Source organism: Fragaria vesca, linkage group LG1 (genome assembly GCF_000184155.1).
Source record: "Fragaria vesca subsp. vesca linkage group LG1, FraVesHawaii_1.0, whole genome shotgun sequence".
NCBI lineage: Eukaryota > Viridiplantae > Streptophyta > Magnoliopsida > Rosales > Rosaceae > Fragaria > Fragaria vesca.
Window position 1 is genome coordinate 21,100,401 of NC_020491.1, and position 14,499 is coordinate 21,114,899.

Here is a 14,499-nt window from a genome sequence, read left to right on the forward strand (position 1 = left end):
CCTGCCCTTGATCAAGGTCGGAGGAGGGACGTCCGCACTTTAACTTTTTTTGTGGACGTCCGCTTCTAAACGTTCATGTACACACACACACATATTTCATAAGAATTCATGTTTTTGAACAAGTATATTGTTAGAAATATATGTATTTTCACACTATATTTATATTTTATGTTCGATCTAAGCATGATAGTGATGAAAAGAAAAATAAAAAGAAAATGCTAGAAATATATATTTTTTAATTATAAAAGAAAAACAAAAATCAATTTTTTTCTCTTAATAAAAAGACAAAATAATTTAGAGCCATTGGATTTAGAATGATAAGATTGTATTTTTGCTTAAGAACGACATGACATAATCTTTTTAATTGGTGATATGTCTAGGTGACATAGCATGCCACCTAAGATTAATGTCACAAATCTTAGGCCTTAATAAGACCAAAAATCATTTTCCTTCTTTCAAATTGAACAATTTTGTTTCAGTTTTTGAATATTATAATCAGTAGAAAATGCCCACTAGCCCTAAATTTAGAATTTCTTTCCCATTAACAAAAAGAGATTTGAAAATTCCCATCAGCTCTATAGACTCTTAAAGATCTTTTTCCAGTAACAAATTTTTTAATTTTTTGTGTTTTTTTCCTGACCAAATTACCCTTGTTTTAGATCTTTTTTCTCTCTTATGTTTCTCTCGTTCAACAAATCTCCCTCCCTCCCTCCCTCCCTCCCTCTCCAGATATGGTTTATGGACCGGAGCTTCCAACTGTTGCCGCCAAGTTCAAACACCACGACGTGCCTCCGATCAATCCCGTCCATTTTGGCGACTATCTCACCGCGCTTTACATCCGAGCAAACGACGTACCTCCGATTAATCTCGTCCACTCCGGTGACGATCTCAAAGTGCTTTACAACCGAGCCGACGATGTGACTCAAATCAATCCTTCCTACTCCGGCATGGTAGAATGCATTATGGGCTGCCATGATTTCTTGCTAAATAGCCAATAAAGTAATGTCATCTTCTACCTTTTCAAAAGGCAATAACTGGTTGAACAAGTTTCCTCTCCTCTTTTATTTGTACTTCCCTTCTTACTTTTAATAAAAATTTGACGGAGTGTAGTAGACCCATATCTTGAATTTGTTTACTTAATATTTTGTAGCTAAGATCTATCCTCTATACTCGAAGGTAAACAATTAATTTTTCATTATCACAGTTTCGTTTCTTACTAGAACAAAATTACTTGCTATCTGCTGCAAAGAAACTAGAGAAGAATTGCAAGAACAGATATAATCGATAATGTTAAAACATGTTAGATCAGGCCTTGATAGAGAACATCTTAATTACTTGGGCAATATCTATTTGATTCAAAGAAAAATCTATAGAGTTCTAAAGAACATTAAGATTATCAAAGAAACTCTTGAATTGTATCAAGAACCTTTGAAATATCTAAATATAGGATAAATTAGTGATCAATCTCGAGGAGATTACATTAAACTCGAAGAGATATCTCTTCATCAATTTCTCTTCCGCTTGAGCAAATTATCTCAAGCAAATTACTATGATTGAATTAACCGGTATCAGAGCCAAGCTTTTAAGCTGGTGCTCAAAAGAAATCCCAAGATGGGAACATGAATTGAACAAATACTAGAAAAACTTGAGTTTTTAATACAACAAGTTGATTCGAGGCATTAAGAGAATGTCTAGAAAGACTTCCAAATATAGTCTATCAGTTGACTAAACTGGAAAGTTGACTATATTCGATGCCTCCCAGAAGAAAAAAAGAATTATTGACAAATGTCACTAATAAGATAGAAGAGCTTACCAACAACATGTAAAAATCTTAGAATATGTTCAAGAGATAGCTAGAGAACATAAAAGGCTAAAAAGTGATAGTCAATCTAAGATAAATACCACAAAAACTCATGGATTTAAAACTTTAGAAGTCTCTCAAGGAAATTCTTCACCAAAAACTTTTCTTTTTGAACCAACAATAAGTCCAAGAATTTTTGGATCCTCAGAACCTCCAAAGCTTAAAGATATAATAGACATGAAGATGATGAACATTTTTAAAAAGAAAAAAGAATACAACTGCTAAACTCTGAAAAATTCGAATACAATAAGATAGAAAATAATATCAGGAATTCAACAATCCCAAAATTCAAATTCAACCAAATCGAAAAGAGGAAATTTTATCGAAAATGAGAAATTTTGATTTGTTGGATAGCCATCAATTCAAAATTTTAGAGTTTACCACTCCAGCAACAACAAGAGAAACATGTAAAGCTTGAAGTGGTGGCTAAAGCCCAGAAAAGGAATTATAAATTTATGCACATTGGAGCAGTCCAAGTAGACGTAAAGCTACTCGTCAGAGAAGGATTAAATTGTTCAGTTATATGTGTTTTACAAGACAATAGGTTGACAAATTTTCAGAAAAGTTTGCTAGGAACTCTTCAAGCATCGTTATGCAATACTTCAACTGCTTCCCAAACCTTTCAACAAGTTTGAATGATGCTGCTCTCGATCTATTTAAAGCTGAGAGTCAAAACAGATGACACATCAATGAAAGAAGGCATGCAAGAGCTTACTATAGTTTATAGGACTTACTATAAACTAATGAGTACAATAGTAGAGCCAAAAACCAAGTTAACCGGGACGCTGCACTATAACACCCTGACCTTAAATTTAATTGAATAAATAAACAAATTAATTATCAAAATTTTTCCACAGTAGTAGAATTTGATCAACAAACAAAATCAATAATCACCAATCAACCTGTCAAAACAAAGTCAAACATAATACTAGCATTATCCCAACAATACCCATAAACCAGGATCACATTCATTGTCCAAATTCTAAAATGAATTACCATAGGTAATGTCGGGTTTACCTTTTCATCTCTAACCACAACCATGATCGACAAGTTGTCGATTTCTTATCTCCTTCAACTCGATTTCTCACATGACGAACAAGATTTATTGCCTTACGCAGTCAGACACCAGCTAACTGAGATAGAGTGATTTGGGAGGTCAGTGTATACCAGACGGGAGATACCAAACGTATCTCTATTCAAGTTATTGGGTGTTTCTTCTAGGTTGAGCATGCTAGGCTCTTCTTGAATTATCCATCTCTTCCCGTTCGAATCGTGTTCCCCTTCTATTCTTAGAAGAACACAAATTCCAGGAGAGTGCCCCCATCCCCCATTGATAGAAATCAGTGAGAGAGATTGATTGAGTAGGTCAGTAGTCTAGCTTTTTCTCCTTCGGATTGTGTCTCCTTGTATTCAGAATAGAAGAACACAAAACCATTCGAACAGTAAGAGAAGAGTCCAAGAGTTCCCTCCTCCGTGTTCACTCTCTAGAAAAATCCCCTCCTCTTTTTATCTCTCTAAGTCGGTGATCTAGAGAGATCTTGTCCTTCCCCTCTCTTTTTTTATTATTAATTTTTTTATTAATGTCGGTTCAACCTTCTAGAACCTCCCTCCATTATACATTTACCATTTACCTTCTAGAACATTAGTACACAAGTATTAAACCGACCATTACCTGGTCTCACAAAATCCATAAACTCATAAACATACGAGAGAACCTGGTCATGCAATCCAAATAGACCAATATTATTTAAGAATGCATCTCAATTTTCTTCTCAGTGGCATTTGAATACTTTTCTTTCTTTTCCACTTTATTACCAGTTATTAAATGATATTGAATGGTTGAATGGTTGCCTCACCCAGTCTAAGAGCTAAGCTCAGGTTTTGTAACCTGACATTCATGTATGAACTATACCCAGAACTCCAAGGTAAGAAGTACTATCAAATTTAATAAGCAATTACAATGCTCCATTTATCAGTGCCTTCATAGCCTCAAAATATAATTTGAAAGTTATAAAACAGCTTAGGGCAAGTCCAACAGTGGTGCTATATTTGGGTCTTGGTCTCATTTTGAGACTTTTTGTGCTTGTTTGGTACCCAAGACAATTCTGGGTCACTCTATTCTTACTCAGTGCTAACTTGTACCATGTTTGGTGAGATAGTAGTGCCTAAGATGGGATAGTGGGAAGAACAATCATCAAACCTTCTTGATAATTTAACTACAAAACATGTTCATCAATTGTAGCAGACTATACCAGGATTCAACTCCTTCATCCACGCACTCACATCTCCCAAGTCCCAACTATCCCCCAATTTCTCAAACCCACTTTCTACTTCATTCATTCAACAACCTAAGAACTACTCTTTCGTAATTGATTTTCTTCTTCTTGTTCATATCGCAACGGAGTACTACCACAAGACTCACTAGAAAAAAAAAATCATAGAACCCAATCAAATTTTCCAAATCCAACCACAGATCTCAAACCACATAACCCAATCGAATTTCCAAATCCAAACCATAAAACCCATAACTACCCATGCCAAATCTGCCTTCAAATCATTTCTTATGAAGAATTACGGCATGCGCCGGTGATGGAAGATGGCAGAAGTCCCGTCGCTGTTGTTGTGTGCCTGAACCAAAGAAAATACGAAGAAGCTGATGATGCTTGGTGGTTAAGGTTTTGAAATCGAAATTGGGGGAAAATGAAACCGGGGGTCTACAAAGTCGCTCAGTCGGGCAACAATGGATCTGGAATGACTGGGCTATTGATCAATGGAGTTGATTGGTCTTCACTCTTGAGAGAGAGAGAGAGAGATCATGAGTCCTGAAAAATGAGTACCCACAATAACACCACCTACGGAGTTTGAGAGCCAAAACATGTGTTAGGTAGTACCATTTATTTTTGTATTCCCTCACACCAAACACAGCTCAAACTACTTAGTACCTCTTATTTAGTACAATATCATCTAATCCCATATACCAAACATGCACTTTATCTCCAACAACCCATTTTAGGTGGACTTGGTCTTGGAATTATAGGACTTGGTTCTATTTTCAGTCTTATATTTGACTCAAACAGTGGCCTGGGCTCACAACAACTAAATTGGGCTAGACATCCCCATTCAATAACGCCCTAATGATGGAAACGGGTGAGGCGCGCAACAAAAGACTTCGACGTGCATGGACACGCCTTTAGGTGCCTAGAAGAGAGAAAAGTGGTCGGTGGACCCCACCTTATCTATTTTCTTACTTTCCTATGGTTATTTAATGGATGGCTCAAATTTCTCTAGTTTAAAATCGTGTGGTTAAGATCTGATATAATATTTATTATTATCAACTCATTCCAATGGACATATACTAGATTTATGGCTGATGTTTTATGGCCAAAATATTTACAGCCCTCTATAAATATGGCATCCATTTTTACCTAAAAATATAAGAAATATTATTTTTACCCAAGTAATATGATTCTATTTTTACTTTACCATATTATGATAAAAATAAAAATGTCGAGATTTTCTTTATATGCTAATATAACATGTTATTTTATTATAATATTCATAAATATTGTACTCAAAACTTAATTTAATCAAAAATAGTGTAAATAGCACCTCCAAATAAGACTCATTGTTAGAGATTAGAAAATGAGTCTTATATGAATAGTGCAACAAAAGGTCCTAAAATAGATATAGGACTCGATTTATAGAACTATGGTTGGAGTTGCCCTTAGGGCCAATGTTATATAATTAACTAATTGCATCATATTTAACCAAACATGGTCTTCCAATATCGGTATTGTTATACCCACGCATAATTATACACAAGATAGTTGTCTTACCTCTGGAAGGTCATTGATAATATTGAGAAAACAGCTGTAATTCTGGAATTCACCTAAACCTAGCATTCCGCCGTAACCCCGGCACTGCGTCGTAAACTCGACACTCAACCGTAAACCCCGCACACCGTGGTATCCCGAAACGGTTAGGGTAATAACCAGGACGCCGCACGAAGCAGTTAGGGTAATAACCGGAACGCCGCACAAACCCTGGCACTCAGCCGTAACCCCAACACTCAACCGTAAACCCTGCACACCGCGGTATCCCGAAGCGGTTGGGGTAATAACTGGGACACCGCACGAAACGGTTAGGGTAATAACAAGGACATTGCACGAAACGGTTGGGTAATAACCGTGATGCCGCACGAAGCGGTTAGGGAAATAACCGGGAAGCCGCACGAAGCGGTTCGCTAATAACGGGGACGTCGCACGAAACAGTTGGGTAATAACCGGGACGCCGCACAAAGCGGGATAGGTATTAACCGAGACGCCGCACGAAGCGGTTAGGGTATTAACCGGGACGCCGCACGAATTGGATGGGGTAATAACCGAGACTCCGCACAAAGTGGTAAGGGTAATAACCGGGACGCCGCACGAAGCGGTTGTGGAATAACCGGGACGCCGCACGAAGCGGTTAGGAGACAACCGGGACGCCGCACGAAGCGGTTGGGGTAACAACCGGGACGCCGCACGAAGCGGTTCAGGTAATAACCGGACGAAACGGTTCGGGTAATAACCGGACGAAGCGGTAAAGGGTAATAACCGGGACGCCGCACGAAGCAGGTTGGGGTAATAACCGGGACATGAAGCGGTTAGGGTAATAATTGGACTCCGCACGAAGCGGTTAGCGTAGTAAACGGGATGTCGCACGAAGCGCTAAGGGTAATAACTAGAACGCCGCACGAAACGGTAAGGGTAATAACCAGGCCTCCGCACGAAGCTGTTGGGAAAATAACCAGGATGGCGCACGAAGCGGGTTAGGTAATAACCGATACGCAGCATGAAACGGTAATAGTAATAACCGATACGAGACACAAAGCGGGTAGGTTAATAACAGATAGGTCGCACGAAACGGGTTGGGAACCTGATACGCCGCACGAAGTGGGTAAGATAACAACCGAGACTCTGCAGTTAACAACCGGGACGCCGCACGAAGCGGTTGGGTAACAACCGGTACGACGCACGAAGCGGTAAGGGTAAAAACCGAGACGCCGCACGAACCGTTAAGGGTAATAACCGGGACTCTGCACGAAATGGTTGGGGTAATAATTAGAACGCCACACGAAGCGGTTAGGGTAATAACCAGGACGCCGAACGAAACAGTAAGAGTAATAACTGAGACGCCACACGAATAGGTATAGGTAATAACCGGGACGCCGCACGAAGCGGTTGGGGGAATAACCTGGACGCCGCACGAAGCGGTTCGCTCATAACAAGGACGCCGCACGAAACGGTTGGGTAATATCAGGGACACCGCACGAAACGGTTGGTTAATAACCGGGACTCCGCACGAAACGGTAAGGGTAATTACCAGGACGCCGCACTAAACGGTTGAGGTAATAACCAATACGCCGCACGAAGCGGTAAGACTAATAACCAAAACACCGCACGAAGCGGTAGGCTAATAACCGGGACTACGCACGAAGTGGTTTGCATAATAACAGGGACGTTGCACGAAGCAGTTGGGTAATAACCGGGACGTCGCACAAAGCAGTTGGGTAATAACCGGGACGCTGGAAGAAGCAGGTTGTGGTAAAACCAGGGACGTCGCACGTAGCGGTTAGTAATAATCGAGACCCCGCACGAAGCAGATGGGTAATAACCGAGACCCTGCACGAAGCGAGTTGGGGTAATAACCAAGACCTCGCACAAAGAGGGGTTGGAGTAATAACCGGGACCCCGCACGAAGTGGGTTGGGTAATAACCAGGACGCCACACGAAGCGATAAGGGTAATAACCGAGACCCCGCACGAAGCGGAAAGGGTAATAACCGAGACGCCGCACGAAGCGGAAAGGGTAATAACCGAGACGCCGCACGAAGTGGTAAATGTAATAACCGGGACGCCACACGAAGCGGTAAAGGTAATAACCGGGACTCCGCACAAAACGGTTAGGTAATATCTGGGACGTCGCACAAAGCGGTAAGGGTAATAACAAGGACGCCGCACGAAGCGGGTTGGGGTAATAACCGGGACACCGCTCGAAGCGGGTTGGGGTAATAACCGGAACGTCGCTCGAAACATGTTGGATAATAGCGGGGACCCCGCACAAAGCAGGTTGGGTAATAACCGGGACGCCGCACGAAGTTGTAATAATAATAACCTGAACGCCGCACGAAGTGGTAGTGTAATAACCGGGACGGCGCACGAAGCGGTAGTGTAATAACCGGGACGCCGCACAAAGCGGGTTGGGTAACAACCGGGACCCAGCACGAAACGGGTTGGGGCAATTGCCGAGACCCCGCACGAAGCAGGTCGGGGTACAGTCGGGACCCGCACGAAGCGGGTTAGGTAATAACCGGGACCCATATGAAGCGGGTCGAGGTGATAACCGGGACCACACACGAAACGGGTCGGGGTAATAACTGGGACCACGCACGAAATGGGTCGGGGTAATAACTAGGACCCTGCACGAAGTGGATCAGGGTAATAACCGGGACCCCTCACGAAGCGGTAAGGATAACAACTGGGACCCCTCACAAAGGGGCAAGGGTAAGAACCGGGACGACGCACGAAGCGGGTTAGGTAGTAACGGGGACACCGTACGAAGCGGGTTGGATAATAACCGGGACGCCGCACGAAGCGGGTTGGGTAATACCCGAGACGCCGCAAGAAGCGTGTTGGGGTAATAACCGGGACCCCGCACGAAGCGGAAAGGGTAATAAAGAGGACGCTGCACGAAGCGGTTAGGGTAATAACTGGGACTCCGCACGAAGCGGTTGGGCAATATCCGACACGTCGCACGAAGCGGGTTAGGGAAATAACCGGGACGCCGCAAGCAGCGGTATGGGTAATAACCGGGACGTCGCACGAAGCGGTAGGGTAATAAACGGGACGCGGCACGAAGTGGGTTGAGTAATAACCGGGACCCCGCACGAAGCGGGCTCGGGTTGGGAAATAATCAGGATCCTGCACGAAGCGAGCTCGGGTTGGGTAATAACCGGGACCCCGCGCGAAGTAGGTTGGGTAATAACCAGGACCCCGCACGAAACAGGATGGGTAATAACCGCGACCTGCACGAAGCGAAGTGGGGTAATAATCGGGACCCCGGAAAAAACAGGTTAGGGTAGTAACCAGGAGCCCGCACGAAGTGGGTTGGGGTACTAAACGGGACCTCGCACAAAACGCGTTGGGGTAATAAACGGGACCCCGCACGAAGAGGGTTGGAGTAACCGGGAGCCCGCACGAACCGGGTTGGGGTAATAACCGAGACCCAACACGAAGCGGGTTGGGGTAATAACCGGAACCCCGCACGAAGAGGGTTGGAATAACCGGGACCCTGCACGAAGCGGGTTGGGGTAATAACCGGGACCCCGCACAAAGCGGGTTGGGGTAATAATTGGGACGCCGCACGAAGCGGTAAGGGTAATAACCAGGACGCTGCACGAAGCGGTTGGGTAATAATCAGGACGTCGCACGAAGCGATAAGGCTAATAACCGGAACGCCGCACGAAACGGTAAGGGTAATAACCGGGACTCTGCACGAAGCGGTAAGGGTAATAACCGAGACGCCGCACGAAGCGGTAAGGTAATAACCGGTTCGCCGCATGAAGAGGTAAGACGATGCGGTAAGGTAATAACCGAGACCCAGCACGAGGAGGGTTGAAATAATCAGGACCCCGCACGAAGCGGGTTAGGGTAATAACCAAAACCTCGCACGAAGCGGTAAGGGTAATAACCAGGACCCGCACGAAGCTGTTGGGTAATAACCGGGACCCCGCACGAAGAGGGTTGGTGTAATAACCGGAACCCAGCACGAAGCAGGTTCGGGTAGTAACCAGGACCCCAAACGAAAAGGGTTGGAGTAACCGGGATCCCGCACGAAGCGGATTGGGGTAATAACCGGGACCCCGCACGAAGAAGGTTGGAAAAACCAGGACCCCGCACAAAACGGGTTAGGGTAATAACCGGGACGCCGCACGAAGCGGTTGGGTAATAACCGGGACGCCGCACGAAACGATATGGGTAATAACCGGGACGCCGCACGAAACGGTAAGATGATGCGGTAAGTTAATAACCGGGACCCCGCACGAAACGGGTTGGGTAATAACTGGGACCCCGCACGAAGTGGGTTGGGTAATAACAGGGACGCCGCACGAAACAGGTTAGGGTAATAACTGGGACGCCGCACTAAGCGGATTGGGTAATAACCGAGACCCTGCACGAAATGGGCTCAGGTAATAACCGGGACCCTCCACGTAGCGGTAAGTGTAATGACCGGGTCGCCGCACGAAGCGGTAAGGGTAATAACCGAGACGCCGCAAGAAGCGGTTGGGTAATAACCGGGAAGTCGCACGAAGCAGTAAGAGTAATAACCGGGACTTAGCACGAAGCAGTAAGGGTAATAACTAGGACGCCGCACGAAGCGAAAGGGTAATAACCGGGACGCTGCACGAAACGGTAAGACTATGCGGAAGGGTAATCACCAGGACGCCGCACGAAGTGGTAAGACGTTGCGGTAGGGTAATAACCGGGACGCCGCACGAAACGGTAAGACGATGTGGTAGGGTGATAACCGAGACGCCGCACGAAGCGGGTTTGGTAATAACTGGGACCCCGCACGAAGTGGGTTGGGTAATAACCGGGACCCCGCACGAAACGGGTTGGGGTAATAACCGATACCCGCACGAAGCGGGTTGGGGTAATAACCGAGACGCCGCACGAAACGGTAAAGGTAATAACCGAGACTCCGCACGAAGCGGTAAGGGTAATAGCCAGGACGCCGCACGAAGCGGTAAGACGATGCGGTAAGACGATGCGGTAGGGTAATAACCGGGAAGCCGCACGAAGCGGGTTGGGTAATTACTGGGACCCTGCACGAAGCGGGTTGGGTAATAACCGGGACCCCGCATGAAACGAGCTCGGGTAATAACTGGGACCCACATGAAAAGGGTTGTGGTAAAAACCGGGACCCGCACGAAACGGGTTGGGTAATAACCGGGACCCGCACGAAACGGTAAGGGATAAACCGGGACGTCGCACGAAGCGGTAAGGTAATAGCCGGGACCCGCACGAAGCGGGTTGAGGTAATAACCGGGACGCCGCATGAAGCGGAAAAGGGTTCTTTAAGGTTATGAAAAGAATAATTATCTAGTGTTTTTAAGTCTTGAATGGGTCTTTGTCTATTTAGGTATTCAAGTCTTATTATGAATAAGTTTACAAGTCTTATGGTATTTTAAGAGTCCTATAAAAGGCTTTCTAATGTACTCCGAATAGCAGATTTGAATGAATTAAGATTTTATCTTATTGAAGGCATGGCGTTGTTTACTCTCCCCTAACCCTCTCATTCTATTTCTCTCTCCTAAAGCTAAGAAACCCTTGTCCCTTCCAAACCCTTTGCTTTTTCTTAATCTCTCAGCATTCTCCAGCCCATCCTATTCTCTCTATCGCTGACTATTGGCCTCTCCCTGCATCAAAATGATAATCCACCATTTTTGTCTCAATCATGTACAATACCACTGTATTAAGTGATGTTGATAATGTTCTAAGAATTATGGTCATTATTTCTAGTCATTATTATGTAGATACATATTTAAAAGCAATAAAGATTACTTCCTATTTTCAACTTAACTCCAAATAAACATCAAATTTGATTAAGTTACTCTCTGTATAGAAATGTAAGTGAGATATATAAAGTGGTACCTCCAAACATGAAAATTCTTTTTGATAATGTTAATTCCAAATGTTTCTTCATTTCTAAAGTATAGAAATATCAATGAGAGATTTTAAAGTGCCAAAAAAAGGAAGGACTTGAACAGAATAAACTTACCTGATATGTTTCTACTCTTATGTCCATACTTCAGATATGGCGGTATAAAGCTGATAGGCAGAAACTGTTCAAACAATGGGAAAAAAATAAATACTTTGATACAGATCAGCAAAAAAACAACACAGATTAACTTAGAGCAAATTCCTAATATTCAATAGTATCATGAAATTAAGGTGAGAAACAGCCGAGATGAATAACAAAATTAAATTAGTTGATGTGATGAGTATTAGTCCCAAGTAACTACTCTATTCTACTCTCCTTTTAAATAATTCAATGTATTATCATATACAGTCTTCTCTTTGTTTACGGTTTATGAAAAGAAAACACTTGAAACATGTATCACATATTCAGATGCGTTGACAATGCAAAGAAATAATGCAGATGATCAAACAGGTGCCCAACAATAACAGGTGTACCGATAATAATAGTCCATGACCTCCAGACACACTCCTCTCTTCTACATTGTTTTGCCTACATGATCATGAGAAATTATAACTTTTTTGCAACAATCACTCTACCTTAAAGGCCCTGGCACATTGATAAGGAAAGTATAAGGCACAGAACATGTGACATAGAATAAAACCTGTCAGCAGCTTAACAATAGTGCACGCATTTGATACTCTGTGATGTGTAAATAACTAAATAATTGACTGTACCCTATTCCAAGTTTCGACAAGCAAGACTGAACTAATATGTTCTTTCTCGGCATCTTTAAAACAAAACACTAACACCCTCACCCATCTCCTACAAGTTATACCACCATAATTTTCAAAACTAGTGTATCTTGACTACCATTTTCTAATCATACCTCTAAATCTATTCCATACAGTTTTTATATCGAACAGTGGATAAGGAATCCATGACCAAAGGATGCTAGAACTGAAAAAATAGAAAAAAGAAAAAAGAAAGAAAAAACCAAAAAAAAAAAACGAAACAGCAACAGACAAACAACAAATCATAGACACTAAAGGAAACTTTTCTTCAATTTCAGAAGATAGCTGAAGAAACTGATGACCATCAACATATAGGTTTCATGAGATACAACAAATGCATGTTTTCAAAAATGCAAGGTAAGGTATATTACAAACAAAATTTGCAATCCACAATCAGATAACATAATTTAGATTTGAATATCACTAAAGTTCCCCAAGTAAATATAGCTAGTGCCTATAGAAAGACTTCTAACCTGTATACGAATTTCATCTCTTGATGCACCCTGCAACTGCCTTCCAACAGCGTCTAATATTATACCATCTTCGGCAAATACAAGCTCAACTGACTTCATACATCCATCAACAAGATTGCGGACGAGCGATAGAGCTTTCTCTTGGACAAAAGGCTCAGGGTCTGCTGGTGCAGATACATTTAGGCATCGTTTATATTAAAATAATATGAAAAGGTTAAAACAAACTACTTTGAATTGTCACAATAAACTTTCACGTTACCAGATATAAGACTTGCTAGTGAGGACGCTGTGAGCTCCATGAATATTTCTTGTTTACACATGTAGTCTGCAAGGCACATACATCAAATTCCTTAAACCCCATAAAGTATTTAATCTCAAAGTTGAATCCATTGATCTTGATAACTGAACAAGCTGCTTCACACCTCACTGTAGAAATAATGACCCATGCGTAGTAAAATCAACAACTATGTTTCCAACAGCACTAAGAGCTGCCACCTAAAAAACAAGCATGGAAGATAGATTAGCACAATGCACCCATCTTTCTATAATAAATGATAAGGTAACATATTCAATCCTAATGGATGACCACAATTTATTATAGGCAATTTTCAGGTACGTTTTCTATATTGTAATTGTATATGTATTCCGTACATCCAAGATTACTAACAATAACCCAGGAATTTCAATGACAAAATGCCAATGTATTTCATAGTTTTCCGAACATGCTTCTTAGTTTTATAGATTCTCCTAATAAGGACACTGAAACTGTGACCATTTAGTATACATTACAGCATAGATGAAAATGTTTCAAAATGCATTAATTTTGCAGATGCTACAGAAACAGTAACCAAGAATTCAGTCCAGAAGAGAAAATAAAAAATGAGCTGGTCAGTTCCACAAAATACAGAACTCACAAGGCATAGACCTCTGCATGAGTTTGCTATTTGATAAGTACAACAAATCCTGGCATTTGTGACCAACAGAGTGGTCACAAAAACTAGCAATTTTGGCCATTAAATGTGTTTAGTGACCCAAAAAAGGTGGTCATTGAGTGGTCACTATAGGCTCGCCACTAATTCTCAACAATGACCAGTTACAAGACTTGGTCACTAAAAGTTTTGATTTTAGTGACCACCATAATCTGGACACTAATAGAGATAGCAATAGTGACCACATAATTGATCACTAAAGGGTCAGATGTAGTCACTGAAAGTGACTATTTGGTCACTAAACCTCAAAGAAATGCATATATTAGTGACCATATCGACAGGCCACTAAAGAATTGACCGTTAAAAAAATTTAAATCTGCAAATAACAGTAGCCTTTCTAGGCCTTTTTAATCTTGGTCTCCATTCATTCTAAAAAAAATCTTAGTCTCCTTTACACATGATGACATGAACATATGTAAATAATGATGAATACTCAATCATTAAAACTGTGAAATACAAATTAACAGTCTACAACACTAAAAGAAGTCATCTATGCAAAACTCTTAATTATATGAATGCACTACAACCTTACGAATTTTGACCATTCTGCAAAAAAAAAAAAACATAAAAAGATTTGAGTCAGTTACAAGGAGAACGTAGAATAAATGCAATAATGAAAAATGGGTAATATATATAATCATT

The 14,499-nt window shown here is 42.0% G+C and overlaps 1 protein-coding gene and 1 non-coding gene across 4 annotated transcripts in view; one reads left to right on the top strand and one right to left on the bottom strand.

The window, feature by feature from the left end:
- Positions 1 to 1,202, top strand: part of LOC101309773 — a 3,043-nt gene extending 1,841 nt beyond the window's left edge. For all 3 annotated transcript variants that reach the window (XR_183802.1, XR_183801.1, XR_183803.1), the window contains one exon: positions 730 to 1,202. This is a non-coding gene — a transcript (uncharacterized LOC101309773). The remainder of the gene's footprint in view (positions 1 to 729) is intronic.
- A 736-nt stretch (positions 1,203 to 1,938) lies between these two features.
- LOC101300576 overlaps positions 1,939 to 14,499 on the bottom strand; it is a 15,514-nt gene continuing 2,953 nt past the window's right edge. Inside the window, exons 3-9 of the mRNA XM_004289522.1 lie at positions 14,385 to 14,403; positions 13,291 to 13,363; positions 13,128 to 13,193; positions 12,869 to 13,029; positions 11,683 to 11,746; positions 2,463 to 2,523; positions 1,939 to 2,020 (exon numbers count right to left, since the gene is read on the bottom strand). Of these exons, the coding sequence (XP_004289570.1) occupies positions 1,939 to 2,020; positions 2,463 to 2,523; positions 11,683 to 11,746; positions 12,869 to 13,029; positions 13,128 to 13,188 (429 nt within the window). The 5' untranslated portion in view covers positions 13,189 to 13,193; positions 13,291 to 13,363; positions 14,385 to 14,403. The remainder of the gene's footprint in view (positions 2,021 to 2,462; positions 2,524 to 11,682; positions 11,747 to 12,868; positions 13,030 to 13,127; positions 13,194 to 13,290; positions 13,364 to 14,384; positions 14,404 to 14,499) is intronic.